This window comes from Chlamydotis macqueenii, chromosome 1, assembly GCF_036417535.1.
Source record: "Chlamydotis macqueenii isolate bChlMac1 chromosome 1, bChlMac1.mat, whole genome shotgun sequence".
Classification (NCBI taxonomy): domain Eukaryota; kingdom Metazoa; phylum Chordata; class Aves; order Otidiformes; family Otididae; genus Chlamydotis; species Chlamydotis macqueenii.
Window position 1 is genome coordinate 98300842 of NC_141556.1, and position 18851 is coordinate 98319692.

Genomic DNA, 18851 nt, shown 5'->3' on the forward strand with positions numbered 1-18851 from the left:
AAAGCATGTCTTTTATGTATTTCATAATTTCCCAATTACTTAAACGTTAAGTATTTTGAGTCTCTCGGTTGACGCTGTTTCATTCAAATGTTAGCTTTAAGATTAGCTTTTAGATCTGAAAAACAATTTCCAGAAATCCGGGCTAGAATTTAAAGGGATTTAGACATTTAAATGTAAGAATTGTGCCCAGTAGCACTTTTAAATGAAGAAAAAGTGTATTTTCCACTTCTCCAAGCAAAATCAAGGTGTTTGAAGCTACTTAAAGCAACAGCATTTAAATTGTAGTTAACTTTTTCAATGCTCCAAGCTCTTCCATTTTAATCACTAATGAGTATCCTGAGTTGTTTTAAATATTAACAGTGCTGTCGATCCTATACTTCTGACAATCACCCAGATTCCAGTGCTGAGAAAGGAGGAGTTTTTCTTTCCCAAAAATGTTTGTATTGCTCCTATATAGTGTATATTTTGCTAATCCTTTGCAGCACCTTGTGTTAATCTCTTAGAAGCAAAATACTGAATTAGATTACTGCTGTAAGAAAGTGATTTCTATTTCTAAGCAGGACAGATTCTTGATGTTATTTAATTTCATATTTGATAGCTTCTCTAGCAGAGCCTTTTTAAAATACTATTTGTTGACATTGTACTATTAAAAACAACATTACATTTCAATATATTTGTTGTTTGGACTTCATATTCTAATTGCCTTTAAATCTTTCTTTTCTGTACAGTTAACAAATATTTAAGCTCTGAAAATCCACTGTTCTTTGAACTACGTGCCAGATACCTTATTGCCTGTGAACGCATCCCTGAGGCAATGGCTCTTATCAAATCTTGCATAAATCATCCAGATATCAGTAAAGATCTGTATTTCCATCAAGCTCTTTTCACCTGTCTTTATATGTCACCATTAGAAGATCAGCTATTCCAGGAGGTATTGTTTGTCAGTATACATTTTTTTTTTTAAATGAAGTAGTACATTATACTTACTGAATGCAAGTTGTCAAGAGGAGCATATGGAACTCTGGTTTTGTAGAACCAAATGTTGTAAAATCAGGCAACTGCACCGGTGTTGCTTAACTTACTGCTGGCTTAAGCTTTGAAAAGTTAAACGTTAAGTGTCTACAAATCTTGTTGACCTAAATGCAGTTTTTTTTTTTTTTAGTCAAGTTTACTTGTAGATACATTCCCTAAATAACTTCAGTCATTAATATTTTGTACCTTCAGTGCATTGACTTTTATTGTTGACTATTATTTGAGCAAAAGCACTTGAGCTTTAGTGATATCAGTCCAGTGTTTGGTACATGACATAGTTTTGTTAGCCTTGAAGATTTTTTAATGATACCCCGGTGTGTAAAATGACACTCTGAGTGTGGCCGTATTTTTACCACTTACTAGATAACAATGCTTTTCTTCACCTTGTTTTAAGAACAAGCTACCTTTGTGCAAGAAAGTGCTTTTGTGTAGTCTTTGAATTTCCCAGACAACTATTCTGATTGTCATTACTCTAAGAAGTATGAAGGAGCTCTAAGTATCTCCAAAATCTCTGTTTATAGACTTACACAAAAGCTGTTCCAAAGAAATCCTATGTTAATAGCAATTCCTGAAGTTTTCAGTAGCTTCTTTAATATAGCAAGGTCTGATAGTTACTTTTTTTTTAATTTCATGTTAGCAAATTTATCTAAATTGATTTTATTTTAATTGTATAGCACTTGTTGAGGACTGATTGCAAGAGTGGAATTGAGATCATCTGCAACACTGAAAAAGAAGGGAAGACTACCTTAGCCTTACAGCTATGTGAATCGTTCCTAGTCCCACAGCTTCAAAATGGGGACATGTATTGTATATGGTAAATACTTTATTTCTGGTGAAGCAGCTTAGCAGATAATAAATGCTTATTGCCAAAATGAAACTCATCTAACTTTGAGATGTAGCTCGAGTTTATAATACCAGATAAAAACATTCTAACATGATTTTTAAACATCCCTAGTTCATCTGTTCTGCCTGTTGCCTTTTTGCACACAGTCATGTACAGTGGTAGCCTCCAGAGCACATAACACTTATTAACTGTTTCAAAGTAACAGAAGGGTGAGCCTTGACATACTCTAGGCTGCAAATACCTATAAAAGTGGCATTTATTATTAACGACGTATGACAGTATTCAGTCTGTAGACTCTCTGGCAATGCAGATCTTTTGCTGTCCTGCTAGTGAAATGTCACTGCTTATAATAACCAAACTGTAGTATGTCACCAGTGTGTCTAAAAAGAGAATATATGGTTCTGAAAATGTGCTATGAGTTTTACTTTATAAACAGAGCCACAACATAAATGGTGGTCCTCCAGAAAACACTTAAGTTTTTGTACACACTGAATCACCTTGATAGTTGGATGTCTTTATGGCTAAGAAACATTTTCTGAAGGGTTGTTAAAACAAATTTCATCCTTCTGAGGACTGAAAAATGGCTAAGGAAGATAATCCTTCTGCTTAGCCTGTATAATTTCTGAACCTAAAGTAACATCTGCATTCCTTGATAAAGTATGCTTAATTTGTTTGTTTCATTATGTAGTTGAACCAAAAAGGCTTGTTCAGCAAGGCTTTTATTTTTGTGGTGGTTGTTCAATCGGTAGAGATCAAATTATTAATCTGCATAATTAATTTTAATATGGACTTCAGAATCTATATAGGGTTTCCCTGTTCCCAAATTTCAGGGAATTGAAATGTCAGATGTCTCCTTCCCCCCCCCCCCCGCCCCCGCCTTGAGGAGTAATGAAGTTCAGACATGATAATGCAGTAGTTTGTTAATAAAATTTTTCCTTAACTATTGGGTGAGTAATTGATTTAGTTGAATCAAAACCTTTGGAATTAAAATATACATTTATTATACAATGTAATGGCAATGCCTAGTGGCATTTTTAATTCAATCTGTCCAGAAAAAGGTGGGCATGATTGTCCCCATAAGGCAACATGAAGAAGTTCAGCCAAAAAGGTACATGGTTTGTGTGAGCCCAGTGGCCAGCTTTGGAATGGAATCCAACTTTGCTGGTTCCTGCCCAATTGTTGCATCTCCTTACTTCTTACTTATCAAGAAACTTGCAGATGTAACCTACACAAATTAGTTATGTGGTTAGTTCTTTCTATTTCAGGGATTCAGTCTTTTAAGAAATGCATTTCTAATACTGGAATTAAACCTATTTTTTTATGTCTTTTGCTGTAGGTAACATGTTAACCTTACTCACAGCCAGTTGATCATTAAGTTTTGCATCATCCGTTTTGAAAATTGCTATTCAAAATAAGATGTATGTCCTTATGTTCTGGCAAAGTGGATGTCAAAAATGAAATTCTAGAAGACACTAAAGTACTGTTTGGTATCTGTTTATCAAGGAAACCATTCTGGCATCTCTTAGTATTTTAAGCTTCTGTTCAGATTATAAAACTTGAGGATCTTCGAAAGAGTTCAGAGCAGTTATGTCTGTGCAGCTAGACTAGCTATTTCGTTCTTTACAGATGCTGAGCCTTAACAATTGCATAGCCAACAAGAGAAATCTGCATGCATGCTTAATAGATAATGTAAACTGGAACAAAGCTTAAGGCACGACTATACTGTAATTCATATTTTTTAAGAAGTAGGAGCCAGGTTGAATTAACTGACATTGTGTGTTTTCCCTAGAGAAGATTTTAATGTCTTTAGCACAATATAAATAATCTTGCCTTGTTTGGAATTGAGGAACTTACAGATCTAGCAAGGATCTAGCAGGAAGCACTACTAGCAAAGATATCAAAATAGATTAGAAAGCTGTAAATAGCAGATATTTGCTACTGCTTCATGTGGAGCAGCCTATATGAAATCTTCAAGCTGAAACCATTAGCTCATACTATCTCAGCAGAAGATGGACTTTAAGCAGCTCTGTCACAAAACTTATTGTTTTCATTCATGTTAAGAAAAAAATCTAGATTCAGATTATCTGAATTATTTTTCTGAAGTGAAACCCCACTTACAAATTAATCACAAAGCAAGTTGTGCTCGGCCTTACTAGAAATATTTGTGTACAAGGTGTTGGTAAAAGATCAGTCTGTAATTATGTGATTAATGACTTTCTAGTGTCAAAAAGTGATGTCTCTTCAGGAAGACAGCTGAAATTCTGATGAAACAGGTGTCTGCCCCTACACGTAATTACAGACTGATCTTTTACCAGGCAGTTTTTAAATGTTCTGGCTGTTTTTAAGTGGTTCCTGTGCAGTAAATTCAGTAAGCCAAGGAACTTTCCCACATATTCAGTCTTTGGCCTTTAGATAATTTTGTGAATTGGATAACATTTTGGTAAAGTGTGCTATCTATACCCAAGGAAAGATAGACTTTCTACTTACCAACAGTAGCAAAGGTTTTATCTAGCTGAGGTAGGGTGGGCTTAACCATTCTTTTACGTGGCTAATGGAGGCACAAAATGGTTTTGGTATTTTGCAGGGTATTAACAAGTTGGAACACCTGATTGCCTCTGATAAAGACGTAGTAAGTTCTGTGATCTCACAGTAGCAATTTAGATTGCCCCACGCATGTCCATAATAGTTTTAAGCACAGGCCTCAGTGTGAACTGTTACACTATCCAAGAAGTGTCATTAAATACTATACTACTGTGCTGTAATAATCGAGCAAATAGAAAACTGCCCCTGCCTACATTATCTCAAGTTTAACATCTGTGTTGTGGTCAGTGTCACAGAAATATCTCAAGTGCTGCTGACTTCAACATTGAAGTTGGTATCCAAAACATTTAAGTGGTTGAAATAAAGTCCAATCAGCCATTCAAGAATACTTTAATCCTTAATAATTATCAAAGTCAGAAATGTGCTTGAGAAGAAATCTATGTCGAGGAATAAAACTAAAATACTATTTCACATCAGAATCTAGTCAAATGGTGATTGAACTGACTTAGCAGCTTCCTCTTCGACAGTGGAGTTGTTCCTCCTTCTTTCAGTTATCTCCATTCCTTTTTCAGCTCTTTCCTTGTGCCAGCCATCACACTTGTCTGAACACATGGCAAGCCACTTTAACCATTAATCTCTCTGAAGAATAATTGAGTTTTCTCAAATTCTCTGGGATTACTGTTGAAGTGGCTTGCTCTGGAGTAGTACAGGACAAAGCAGAGAATAAGTTGTGTTAACTGCTATAACATTTAACATAAAAAATGTTCAGTTTGTTCTTTCGTAATTCCAGTTGAGACTTTCTGAATTTTTATGAACAGTTTGGTGCATGAAGACACTAGTTTCAAACTTGGATGTGAAGTTTGCAAAGACTTCAAGAATTTAGATTTCCAGCCTGGTAAAGGCAGAGGTGAACAGCTTGTATCTTTAGAAAACCTGTAAGACTAATTTTTTTTTGTGGGTAGAGCTGCTTATAGAACTCCCTTTTCACAGTTTCCCCCATGTAAGCTTGAGCTTTCTTTCAACTTAGTTTTCTTGGGTTCTGAATGAAAGAAAACCAGCAAGCTCTCTTGCCTAGCTCATAAAATGTTAAGCAGAGTTGTAGAGCTACCCTAAATTTAAAAGTGAAGTTGATGTTTTGTCATAGGCAGTTCTGTCACTTCCCTTCGTGCAGGCACTGACCTCACTAGACAAGTTTGATCTCAAAAGGTTTGTCTGATTTGTATCTGGCACAGACTAGAGACTCCGGAAGATCAGCCGGATATTTTGTCGGTAGCTGGGTTTGTATTTTCTGAGGAAGGAGGCTGGTAGAAAAAAAAAAAAAAGAAAAAGTCTTCCTTCAGAAAATGAAAGTGGGTTGGTCCCCTGTTTTCATTGTAATGTTATGGTGGGATTTCTGCCTAGTCCTAACTATATTTACTCCTGTGTAAAATCTCTGTCCTGGCAAATTTTCTTATAACAGAAAGTTAAGTCTAGTTGCCTTTCCAAGTCTCTGAATTAAAGTGTGTAGAACTTAGAGGCCGCAAATTTCAATTAGCTGTATTTGATAGACTAAACACGTTATCTGTGTAGGAGCTTGGCTGCAGAGTCTAGCAATCTATTCTCGTGTTTCCTTGTATCAATCAGAAATGTTATTTGACTGAAGATCAGAGAGATGCATGAATAGCTGTAGAGCCTGATACTTTCATGTAATTGCTGTTGGCTAGAAAGACCAGTGATGACAGCAGTAAAAAAATAAAGTTGTGTTGTAATATGCATAACTGGAGGACATCAATATTTCCTGTCAATGGATCATATCAGAAGCTAGCTTTCTACAATGCCCCCATTTTCCACATTCAAAAGCTTCTTTTCCTGAAGGACGACTCATCCTTGCGCTGAAAGTAACAATCCCAAGAGCACACAGAGCTTGCTGTTCAGCTTGACATTTATTGCCTGTGGTGTTAAGGGCTAGATGCTGTAGCATCTGATTTTATTATGCAGTTCTCTGATATTAAGCTGAATACATTAATATTTTGTTGAATATTTAATTGGCTCAGTGATAGAATGCTTTAACAAAGCAATTGAGTTGCATTTTCCATTGTGCGTGTTCTGTGCAGTGGTGGTGTTAATTAGGTTGGTATTACGCCCTGAAATATTATTTCAGTTAGAGAACATGCAAATAGTTTTTCTTAGTAATGTGTCATGCTTAGTGATAGAGCTCTAAAACTCAATCTAATCAAAATATTTTGTTCTATTCTTATAGGGACCTGATCTTCATTTGGAGTAAACTGCAGCTTAAATCTAACCCATCAAAACAAGTATTTGTTGACCAGTGCTACCAGCTTTTAAGAATTGCTACAAATGTCAGAGTAATTTTCCCTTTCATGAAAGTCATCAAGGATGAAGTAAGTTTTGGTTGTTTGTTTTACCTCACTCTCCATTTTTTTGTAACTAGTTAGAAAGTAAAGACAAGTGATATTTCTATTGTGTAATGGCTGCTTTTTGTGGAAAAAGAGGGGATAGGGAAGGACAAAATATTAACTTTATTAACTTTAAAATTTTGTCAAGTTCCAGAATGCACTTCAATATTATGATTGCCCTTGATTTGTTGTGTGGTTTTAACTTTTTTTTTTAAATATTATTTACTGAATTCTGAGTTTTTCTTTCTGTTTGCAGTAGGTTTGAGGAATGCCATCCTCTATAAATAAACGGGGAAATGAACAATAAATACATGGAGTAAATGTGAAACATGCAATGATTGTGCAGTTTCGGGGGGGGGGTGGGTTTTTTTTTTTCTGCCTCCTTAAGGAAATAAGACTCCTGATGCCAATGTATCCGCCTTTAACCCTTTTAATTTCTGAATCCTTTCACCAGTTCTAATCAAATCTCAAGAGGTGCTTAGTCTAGCTTTTCTTATATGATACATTATGATAGGAGAAGATATAATTTTGCTTCAGAAAAGTGCACTGTTTCATACTTCAGATGTTAGTTTTATGCCGTCCCATACAAAATCTGCAAAAGGTGTAACATGCAATGTTTCGCACACAACAGTGCGAGTAGTTTCCAGACAAGTATTGATTTTTATCATTAACTGAACAGAGCTCATTTCATATTTTTATGCCCTAAATGAATTATAAATTATTTTGTCACGAGTGCTGCTATGCAATTTGAAATTCAATGATTTTCTGCTGTTCAAGATTTTAATCTCAGTATATATTCTAAAATACTTGTGGTGACATGAATAACTTTATCTGTATTTGCATCTGAATGATCTTAGTTTTTAATAACCCACTACATATGGAGCATTGTATGTATTTGTTGATACAAATTTAAATATAGATATTAATTATTAATTAGATAGGTATTATTTATTTCTAAACTTTCTGAAACTCTTTTTACATTGATCTGCTACATGTTGCGCTGTATGTTTCTGATCATCCCTCCAAATTACATGCTCATGGCAGGGCCCTCAGCCCAAAGTGTGGAATAGGAATTCTGCTCATTGGAAGGATAGTTTGTCAATTCTGAAAAGTCAAGCCTGGCCATGAGTTGTTATGGTTTCCCTGGTGGTCATTGTTCAAAATTGAGGGTAATGTTTTATAGCTTGTATTTTCATGCCATGCAAGTTAAATGCGTTAGACTAGGGACAAAACAGTGTAACTGTCCAATTATAATATGAAGTAGCCTAGGTAATGAAGATGCAGACAGAAGATACTGCTAGATGAGATATGATGTGCTGCAGTCTTGTTTTATATCCCCAAATAATTAATTGTTTTTAACTATAGAACTGCACATGGCAAAAGTACCTGAAGCATTGTTGACAGTAGCTTTGTAGCTTCCAGTACAAACTAGATGTTATTTTAGAGCATTTTTGTATCTGTGTTTTATAGTCTTGTTTGAGCATTGTTTTAAAATGCAAATGCCTTTAGGTAAAGTTTACTAGCAGGGTGCTTTCTGAACTCCTAACTCTTTTGCAAGTAGATTAATATAAATACATGGGGATTGTTTATGCTAGATTTTGGTGGGGTTTTTTTTTCTCTGAGTCTGTTGTTTTAATTTTACTTTCAGGCTGTAGACTTCTGTAAGCCCATTAGGAAAATAACCATTATGCATACTCTATAGTTATGTACACTGTAATTTCTTGTCTGCAGGTTGGTGAAGATGGTCTTCAGATATGTGTCGAGATATGTGGATGCGCCCTACAGTTAGACCTCCGTGAAGATCCCAACATGAAAAGTCTTATTTATAAAGCAATTGCTCATTTTCTGCCCAATGACTTAGAGATCCTCAGAATTTGTGCTCTTTCAATCTTTTTTCTTGAGCGCACCTTGGAATCTTACTACACTGTTGAACATCTATATAAATGTGCAGATGAAGAATACAATGAGTGCACTAGTTCTGTTCAAAACCGTGTACGTTTTGAATTGCTTCCAATTTTGAAAAAAGGTTTGTTTTTTGATCCTGAGTTTTGGAATTTCTTGATGATCAAGCAGAATTGTTTAGCATTATTGGGGGATAAAGCCTTCGTTGGCTTAAATGAAAGTACCCTGGAAAACTCTACTGCAACTACAGAGAAGATAACAGAATATAGGGCTCTGAGTGAGGAATGTGTCTGTTTAACAGATATAAGCAATGGGGAGCTTGACCCTGAAGACCTCTCTGAAGCCCAGTCCAAAGGTAATGCCAAAAAGAACCATGAAGCTCTTGAGGCATCTAAAATGTTAGATCAAACTGTACCAAGGCACCGCTGTGTGATATGCAACAAGGAATTTCTTGGTGGTCACATTGTGAAACATGCACAAGCTCACCAAAAAAAGGGCAGTTTTTCCTGTGTACTTTGCACCAGAAAGTTCAGGCAAAGAGGACTTATGCTGAAGCACTTAAAGAACCATGTCAGGAAGATAGAAAGGCAACATCTTGCTGCAGTTCTTGAGGCTGGTCAGCAGAGTCCTGCTCTTAATGAACTAAAATGTTCTGAGGTGTGTCTGTCTCTTGAAAATGGGAATTCTGATGGTTCCAAAGATAATGAACCAGAGACTGCAATAGCTACAAGTGCTGACCAAGTCCTCCAAGTGGAGGAGGAGAATGCAAAACAGGTATTCGATGCGGTAGAAAACCATCTAAGTGATAAGGATGATGCTACTGAAACTAGTAGTGACAGCTGTTTTAATAATGTTCCTGATGCTTTAAGTACAGAAAGTTTACCTGAAGATGATGAGAGCTCCAATAAAGAGTCACCTATTCTGCACAAAGTGAATGGAGCATTTTGCCCTCAAAGAGACATTGATGCTATGGATGAGGAAGGAAGCTTTAAGTGCCCTGCTAATGGTTGTGCTAGAGTGTTTAAAAAGATAAGATTCCTCAATAAACATGCGAGAAAAGCTCATCCAACTGATTTGCAGGTGCAGCAGCATATAATGAAATGGAATAAAGGAAAATGTCGGTTCTGCCAGAGAAAGTTTGCTGATTCCCAGCATTTTGTAGATCACCTGAAGAGACATGTGTATCCAAATGTTTACTTTTGTTTACACTTTAATTGCAATCAGAGATTTAAGCTGTCAACTGAGCTCGTGGAACATACAAAAAGTCATAGTGTTTTTAAAGCACAATGCAATTTTGCAGAATGCTGTGAGCTATTTGAGGAGCTCCCTTTGCTGTATGAACATGAGGCTCAGCATTATTTAAATAAAACACCAGAATGTTCAGAAGATGCAAGTGAAAAAGATTCTTCAGATGATCCTTCAGAGCTTTGTAGTTACCAAGATGATGATGAATCTGTTAGTGAAAAAGAAACTGTAGATTTACCAATTCCAACTTGGAAATCAAGGAGGGATTCTACAGAACCAAAGACATACATTCAAAGTGTTGAGAAGAAAGCAAATAACACAATTCACAATGGAAATGAAAGTTCATCTGAGAGCAGCACAACAGTTTTGATAGACCAAAAGACACCTGTGTTACAGCCAAATTCTGAAAACTGTAACGTTGTTAGCGACCAACTAGTCAATGGGCACGGTGACCTAGATCAGACATCATCAAAGTCATCGGAAGTACCTTTGGACAGAGTGGCAGATGAAACAAGGACAGAAAATGGGTCACAGTTACCAGTTTTACAGAATTGTCATGAGGTACCACAAAGTAATGCTGCTGCCTTGCAATTACCTTCTAAACCAAATCAGACAACAGAGAATACTTCATATGGTGTCATCTTAACAAAACCGTATTTTAGACCATTGCCTCCAAGTTACCTTGATGAACGATACATTAGCATGCCAAAACGTAGAAAAATGTTGACTGATGAAGTAGATGCTCATTCTGAACAAGATAAACTTTGTAGCAAATCAGAAAGATTTAGATGTGGCAACTGCTTGACCATCTACTGTAATTCAGAAGCACTTGAGGCTCACCTTGCACAAAAGAAGTGTCAGACGCTCTTTGGATTCGATTCAGATGATGAAAGTAAGTCTTACAGTCTCTCTTGGTTGGTTGGTTTGGAGGTGAATAACAACCAGGAAATGGTCTTTGAAAACAGGCAACCTGATAGAATAGATAAGACAGGCACAACTTCTAAGCAATTGTAGTACGCTAGAACTTAGACAAGTAAATCACAATACTGAGCTAAATTGGAAGTTCAAATTGGACATGCTGTTTAGAATGAGAAAGAGATGATAATTGGTAGGCACCTCTCACAGAAAAGACTTCTCATAAAACGGAAGAAGGGTAATTCAGCCTGTCTTTCCTTGCATTTTTTAAACTAAACATGTTGAAAAACATGAGCAGTGTTATAGATTAAATTACATTGGTTAGTCTTCATTTTGATCCCAGTGCATTCTCTTTTACAGGTGCCTGATTCAGTGTTGTGGGAAAATGTATCAAACGAGGAGTGGTGTAAGAAAACACTACATGAAGAAGCATCAGTTCGTTTCCCAGTTGGCCTTAATCATAAAGCAGTCACAAATTACTAAAGAAAAACATGACCTGATAAAGACAAAGCACATTTTCTAGACAAAACTCACAGAGGAATAATAGGAGCTCTGCAGGTCTTGAGTCCAGAAAGTTTGCTACAAAATCCCCAAAGTACCAGTTAACCGAAAGCCACACTCATTCCAAATGTGTGATTGAAGCTTAGCAGCACAGTCTTTCTAGCATGAAGGTTTAAGGAAAATAAGGCATACAGTTGAGCAGGAAGAGAAAGCAGAGGTGTTAATTGCTTTATGGAAATAAAAACAACCAATTCTAAAAGCTGCTTTTGTTGGAAAATGTGTGTCCATCCACACAGCTGGGAAGGAATTGTTCAAGGTGATGTTACATTATTATAGTATGGATAAGGAATGTGTAGAGAAACCATGCATTCTTTTTTTCAGAGTTTGAGTATGTGATTCCATCTGCTCAAAAGTATGGAGCTCATTTAATAAACTTACACTCAGAATCCAAAAAGAGGAATGTAGCAAGAAATCTAAGATGGGTGGTATGCTGGAATAACCAAGAACTTGAAAGTACAGAGCATGCAAGATAAAATGAGTTGATGTGATATTAAGCATGAAAGTTAGGCACAGTGGAAATCAGATGCATGCAAGGGAAGCCTTTTCCAAGGCTGTGGTAAACGTGTATGTTAAGAGTGTCCTGTAAAACATCTGTTGTAGGTGCAGGAAGACTAATTCAAGCAGTGCATGCACAGATTGTGTGGATATTAACAGAAGCAGATTGAAACAAATATAGGATGTGACAGGGGTTAAGCCTGCATTAAAGGGAAGAGTTAAACTAATTTTATGCAAATACAGAGGTCCTTCACCTGTTGGTATGACTGAAAAGAACTTGAGATGACTTCCTGTTTGGAAAAAAAAAAAAACAAACAAAAAAACCAAAACCGGACAAAAGCAGAGCACATGTCAAGTTGGGGGAAAAAAAAAAGAAAAGATCGAGAAGAACTTGTTTCACTTGTTGCTTAATGGTGGTAGCTCACAACTCAGTACTGTAACTACTTATTTACTGTCTAGAGGAAGGGAGAAAATATATATTTACTCAACCTTAAGACACATTACAACCCGATCTAGTAGCATCTTCTTGAAAAGATAGCCTTTCCCAGAAGTTAGTGAAGAAGTTAGACTTAAGTGTTAAACACTTTATCCAAAATTCACTGTTTATAGAAACAATCAGAATGTGAAAACAGAAAACTTGAGTCATTCAGTCCGATACATAACATTGAAATACAGGATATTTGGAAACCAAAAAGATGCTGTTGTACTTTTTGTTCTTCCCACCCCAAATAGAGGTGTGCCAAACAAGCACATTGTTTAATTGCTGTGCTAATTTATCCTCTAATTTGTCTTATACTGTCTTGCCACCTGTTGTAGTTCAGCCCTGATCATCTCTCACTCCCCCACCCTCCAGTGGGACAGAAGGGAGAATTGGTAAACAAACAAACAAAAAAAAAACCAGCAAAATCACGTGGGTTGAGATGGAACAAAAAATAAATCTAACATCAATAACAGAAGAAAACAAAACAGTAATGGAAAACAAATACAGTACAATGGCTTACAACAAATCTCCACACCCAGTTTCTTCCAAGTAGCAAGAGACTCCCCTCAGCACCCTCCTCACTTATATACTGAGCATGATGTCAGATGGGATGGAATGGCCCTTGGGCTAATTTAGGTAAATTAACCCCAGCTGTTAGGTAATTAGTTAACTATCCCAGCTGGGTGCCCCAGCCATAGGGGCCACCAGCTCCAGTTCTCCGCCCAGCTCAGGTGAATATTAACTCTATCCTAGCCAGAACCAGGACACCACCTAAAAATGTTTTATTTGGAATCCTGTTCTACACGAGTAACTGAAAATTTTAATGTGATTATAGGCATGGAAGGTATAGTGGTGAAAACTGGTGTGTACAGATGGAGTTATCACAGAAATGCAGGACAGCAAAGACCAACTGTTCCTGCTCAGCTAGTTTGCTTACTGAGTAGTTCATCACAATGCGTGTCGGGCATAAGAATGATCAACTTACTTAAACCAACAGATGCAGAAAAACTAATGAGTAAAAAATCAAGAGGTACATAAAAGATCTGTTCATTGTAGCAATGGCTCTCGCTTGCAAACCTACGGATTTAATTGTAAAATAGACTGTTAAGTAGTTCTGGAACTTAAACTTAATAGTTCAGTAATGCCTCTGCTAATAATCCTCTGTGAAATTAAACAGATATTTGCATTAATTCTGCTTCCTTTTCCCCTCCTGAGACGTAAAAAGAACGCAAATTCAAAATCATACTCTTTTGAATTCAAGATTTTTGCCTTGACTTTGAGTTGGATAACAGAAAAGGTTATAAAATTATGATCACAGGTATGTGTGCGTTACATTAATACCAATGTCTGGCCTACTTTCAGAGCTTTGTATGACATTTGAGGCACCAAAGAATTTTTTTTGTGGTTGCGGAAAAACAGATTTAAATTCATAATTCATTATATATACATATATACACGCACTCTATATATATATATTTACATATATAAATACATTAGATGTTTTTAAACATAAAATTAATGGGGACCTTGTCAGCCAAATGCACTTTCACATTTTTTGCTTTCAAGTTACCAACTAATTTTTAAGGGCCCAATTATCATCTTGAATGTTCCCAGGCTCCCCTTTCTTTGCTTAACATTGTTAATCTAGTTAAATTTGCTTGAATATATTTGGGAAAAAAAAGGTTAATTTTAAAGTATTACAGTTTTAAAAATCTGAAAACTCAGTCATTAGATATGACAAAAATGTTTGTGTAAAGTCTTTTAAATGTACCTTTAATCTTTGGTGCTTTTTTGCCTTTTCCTGGAGGTCCATGTGTTTGAAGATGCTTTAAAAACATGATTGAGACTTGTATTTTCTTTGGTTTAAGTCTGTAGATAAATGCATCTATGTACATGCATAAACTGTGACCATAATTTTTTGTACCTGCATTAAACTCATTTTTGTTCAAATATGCTTTTTTTTGACACCACCATTTGTTTGTACCATGTGTTCAGTATATACACTTTGGAGAAATGGAAAACTGAATTCTTAGGTAGGTGAACATTAACATCACCTAGCACCTATCAGAAGTATGCTAAATTGACTTAAAATAGCAAGTGGGTGGAAACATTTTTGTTTTAAGTAATTATTTTGACTTCAAAAGACAATGCATTTTCTTCAAACTACTCTCTGATACCTGTTGCTCTTCTCAGATAGTTGCAGTATTAAGCAACTTGAATTAGGAGGAAAAAGATACTTGTAATGTGTGGGGGATAATTCTACATGCTTCCTAAAGATTCTTTAGTATGTTGAGTATGACCCTGTGCTAAGCCGGCAACTTCTAGGGCTGAAAAAGGTTCCAAATCTAGAATTGAAAGGGTTTTATTTTCCTGGGCATTAAGCATTGTACAATATAATTGGAAATACTTCTTCAAGATGTATCACTTTGATTCAATAAATACTGAAGTACATGTGTACTGTAAGCATGCAGATACCTTAAAAGCTGCCTGAAGTTATACATGAGCTTCGGAGCTTTGTTGGATCAAAGTCTGTGCATTTCACTGCTGATAATCGTGTTCTGATAACATTCCTCCAGGTGGCTATAGCTTGGATTTCGACTTTCCTTTTAAGACTGTCTATTCTAATCCGATCACAGTTCACCGTAAAGGTCATGTAGGCTCTAATTTTCAAAGAGTTGCTGCTTGGTAGGCACCTCTCATAAAAAACAGAAATACTGCAAGTAGGTGGAAAGTGGTCTTATCTGTGGGGAAAGGTCACTGGTACTTTGGTTATTAGCCATACTCGTTATATAAACTGTATAGTTTGGATAATTTATAACATTAAACTTTGTGATTTTAATATCACATTGGAGGTTCAGCTGTACTCATTTATTTTATTGTTTAACACCAGTGGTATGGACAAAAGACTCAAAGGGGGTGGTAGCGTTACTATTTTCTTAATTTATTTGGTACTGTATGACACCTTTCTGATTAAATGCAGTGTATGCATTTTGGGACTCTTAATTTGTAAAAGCTGTTACAGGTTCAGCAAGAAAGGAAATTTGTGCTTCCTTGTTGAATGTTAAATTATTTTACTTTGCATTTTATATAAGAGTACAAATTAAAACTGAGCCATCAAACTGCAATAAATCAACAGTAGTGTTTCATTTTAAAAACTTTTTTGTACTGTACATAGATTTGTTCAATAAAACATTGTCTTTGTTGTTGATAGAAATTGATCTTGTCTTTTGGGGAATCACTGAAAATACTACTGTAATGTTTACAGTTACCATGTTATGTTTGGTATATGATTGTTGCACAGCACCTATGTAAAGCTGCCAGGTCTTGATGTTGCGAGTATGTGGATGTTTGGATTTGAACAGACTAAATCTATTTAAGTCTATCCAGGAATACCCAGGATTACCAAGGACATTAAAACAGAACTCCTGTCTCTCTCTTCCACCTCCCCCTTTTTCTTCCTTCTAGCTAATTAACTACTCTGGTAAATTTGCGACCCCTTAGTTAAGTAAGTCTTTAAAAAGTCATAGTATTATTACAGATTCTTTGTGAATAGATAACTGCTGAAGAGAGAAGCATGCCTGTGTGTGAGAGAAAGGAATAGCTTTTTTGGTCATCAGTCTGAGACACGGGAAGAACACACCTACTGCAGAAAAAGCTTCAATCAGCATTTGAACTTTAGACATCCAGCAGTCCACTCCTCAGGTTTGACTGGCTCTAACCATCTTCAAAACACTGGCAAGTTTAAGATCATTTAAGTAGTCAGCCATGTGGACTGGGAACCACAGGCTGTAATTAGCGCATATACCTGTGTAACTTACAAGCATCATGTATTGTTGAGAAGATACGCTGCCTGATAAAGGGCATTGATGAGAACACAAAGGGAAATGGGAAGCTGCTCAGTGATCAGCCCAGATCTTGGGGCAGGACAGGCCTGTGAAGTTTCTGACCTGGTAATGAAGGGCTCACGTAAGGTTTTTAACATGCATATGCTCAAGGCTGGCAGGGCAGAGATGGAGGTAGTAGTGGTTGGAAGGAATATATTAAAGCTTGCAAGGGAAAGTTGCATATGGTGTTTAGAGGAACTCGCAGACCCACGTTCATTTTAATGGTTCGTATGGTGTTTACCTCTGGAGGACAATGACTGCAAAATATGGTGGATGTTAACCACTCTGAAGCTATAGTGTGGGGCTTGAAACCCAAACTCGGTGCCACAGACAGGTCTGAAAGCAGCCGTTTTGAGATACCTCTGCTTCTAGTTGTTTATCTTTCTCCAGCATAAAATTGTTAAAGTTCTCCAGCAGCTCTGTGTTAGAAGTTCCAAAACTTCTGCTAGCCTAAACCTCTCAGGAAGATGGGTTGGCACTAATATGTGGAGCTGAGCCTGAGTTGTTGCACTTCATGAGCTGACGTTTGTTTCTGATCATGCTGCTGGTAGAGATAGTAACCTCTAGTGTGATACACTTGTTTCTGTTGCTTTGTTCAGTCCCCTTGATTGAATGCTGTAGTCCGGAGATAAAGACAGTGTAATTGCTTTTTTCTTTTGCTTCAAAAAGTTCAAGACTCTCATCTGAAAATGCTGGATTATTTATATTTCTTATTCACAGTCCTGTAAATTCTTAATGTTCTTTGATTGCAGATTTTGACTGTCTTCTGCAAAATTTTGAATGGTTGATTTTTTTACTTCAAACTTACCATTATTTTCTACTTTGTATAATTTTCACAATGTCCTTGCCTAAGAAATTTACTAAGTTTGCATATAAGGGTAGGGGTTCTTAAATCTCTGCTATTGTGGTATATACATGTTGCAGGCAAAATATTTATCAAAATGGCAATGTATACATAAGCCACTTGATAAATCCATTGCAAAATGTATTAACATACCAAATGTAAACTTTTATGCCCTGAATATTGTTATAGTTCCTTTGACACGCTAACATTTGAGGCAGAAGTAACAGTTTCTCAGTAGAACTGTGCCCAAAGTTGGGAGTCAAATGCACCATTGTAAATTTTCTCATCAGCGCCTCACTTCACAACAGGTTAGTGTGGCTGGTAAACAGCACAGGAAAAGTTTGGTGTCCAGTGTTAAACAGCTGGGTTGTGAGGAGTAAATACTGAGCTTTGAGTCCAAGCGGAGGTTGGGGTGCCTGGATGACTGAGGCACCTAACAATCAGAAGCGGCTCAATAGACCAAAGAGGTGCTCAGGGATGCTTGAAGTAGTCTACATAATTTAAGACAAATGCCAGCTTTGAGGTTGTTTGGTATACAGATGACGTTAGGTACTTGAATTTTGTATGTTGAAAGTTGAAAAGGTCATATTTGAAACAATTTTTTTCCTGATTTTTAAAATTGGGTAAGAAAAAAAGTAGCAGTATCAATAATAGCAGGTAGGAGGTATAAAATTTCAATTCAAGGTTATGAAATGAAATTGAAAGGGAGATACAATTAAACTGAATGTGCTTCATATGGTAACTAGCACCTGTTGCCCATTTTTGGAATACATTCTTTCAGGCTGTACATGCCATTTTCATCTATCAGCATAATTGACACTACATAAGCTAACTTGTTGGAAAATTAAGTGTAGGATAGCAGTGGTAAAATGAGTTAATGCGATGGCCAGTGTAATTTAAGTATGTGTGTAAATATCCTTAAGCTGTTATTATAGTTTATGACTGTACCCACCTATAAAACAGCTACTTCTACAGATGACTGTAAAATGTATAGCTGTGTTTGCTTTTGCTGTACTCAGTAATTTCTCATTTATTTTGCTTAGCTTTCAAAGGAAGGGGGAAAAAAATTCTGTAACTGGTATTTCAGTTAAGTTCCTGCCAATCCAAATAACCTCTTGTGCTGTCTTGCTGGTGTCAGAGCAGTACCTATGTGACTTAGAGCAGCATCTGGCACTGCCAGAAGCTATATTCCTCTGTGTCAGTATCATTAAATCCAGTACTTTCTGTCTCAGTGCCTGACTTCTGCACTGTGCTTCTAGAAATAAGAGAACAGTTGACTTTTTAGGGATATCATTTGCTGTAAATAAAATTCGGAATAGGGCAGGGGGGATGGGATGGAGGGAGAGGATCACTTGTGACTCCTTGAATTACAACTGCAATTTAATGTTACAAGAGTTCTAGTCACCATTTGTTTATGTAGGCTAATAATTTTGGTGTTTCTTACATTTTAGGAATGCCAGTGTCCATTCCTTGTCAATGATCGAAGTCCATTTTGAACATTTCAATAAAAACTCTATAGGGAATTCTGAGTTATAGGAAAGACAAAAAAAAAAAAAAAAAAACAAACCCTGTCTCAGAGGTTTTTCCCTTTCCCTGCACCACCTCCAAAGGGGAAGCACTTTTAAAATAAGAAAGGGTAAAAAGAAGAAAAAAATCAGTTCTGAACATTAGAGGCTCTCCAATCTCAGTGATGACAATGCAGTTTTCTTCT

General features: G+C 36.4%; 1 protein-coding gene across 2 annotated transcripts in view; it reads left to right on the top strand.

The window, feature by feature from the left end:
- The window catches only part of ZNF654 (zinc finger protein 654), a 42020-nt gene extending 26392 nt beyond the window's left edge, over positions 1-15628 (top strand). The window contains exons 5-10 of one of the 2 annotated variants that reach the window (XM_086763004.1): positions 729-931; positions 1707-1846; positions 5236-5352; positions 6657-6798; positions 8545-10852; positions 11236-15628. In XM_086763004.1, the coding sequence (XP_086619130.1) occupies positions 729-931; positions 1707-1846; positions 5236-5352; positions 6657-6798; positions 8545-10852; positions 11236-11243 (2918 nt within the window). In that variant the 3' untranslated portion in view covers positions 11244-15628. The remainder of the gene's footprint in view (positions 1-728; positions 932-1706; positions 1847-5235; positions 5353-6656; positions 6799-8544; positions 10853-11235) is intronic. The other variant, XM_086763013.1, reaches the window with a different exon arrangement.
- Positions 15629-18851: the final 3223 nt, after the last annotated feature.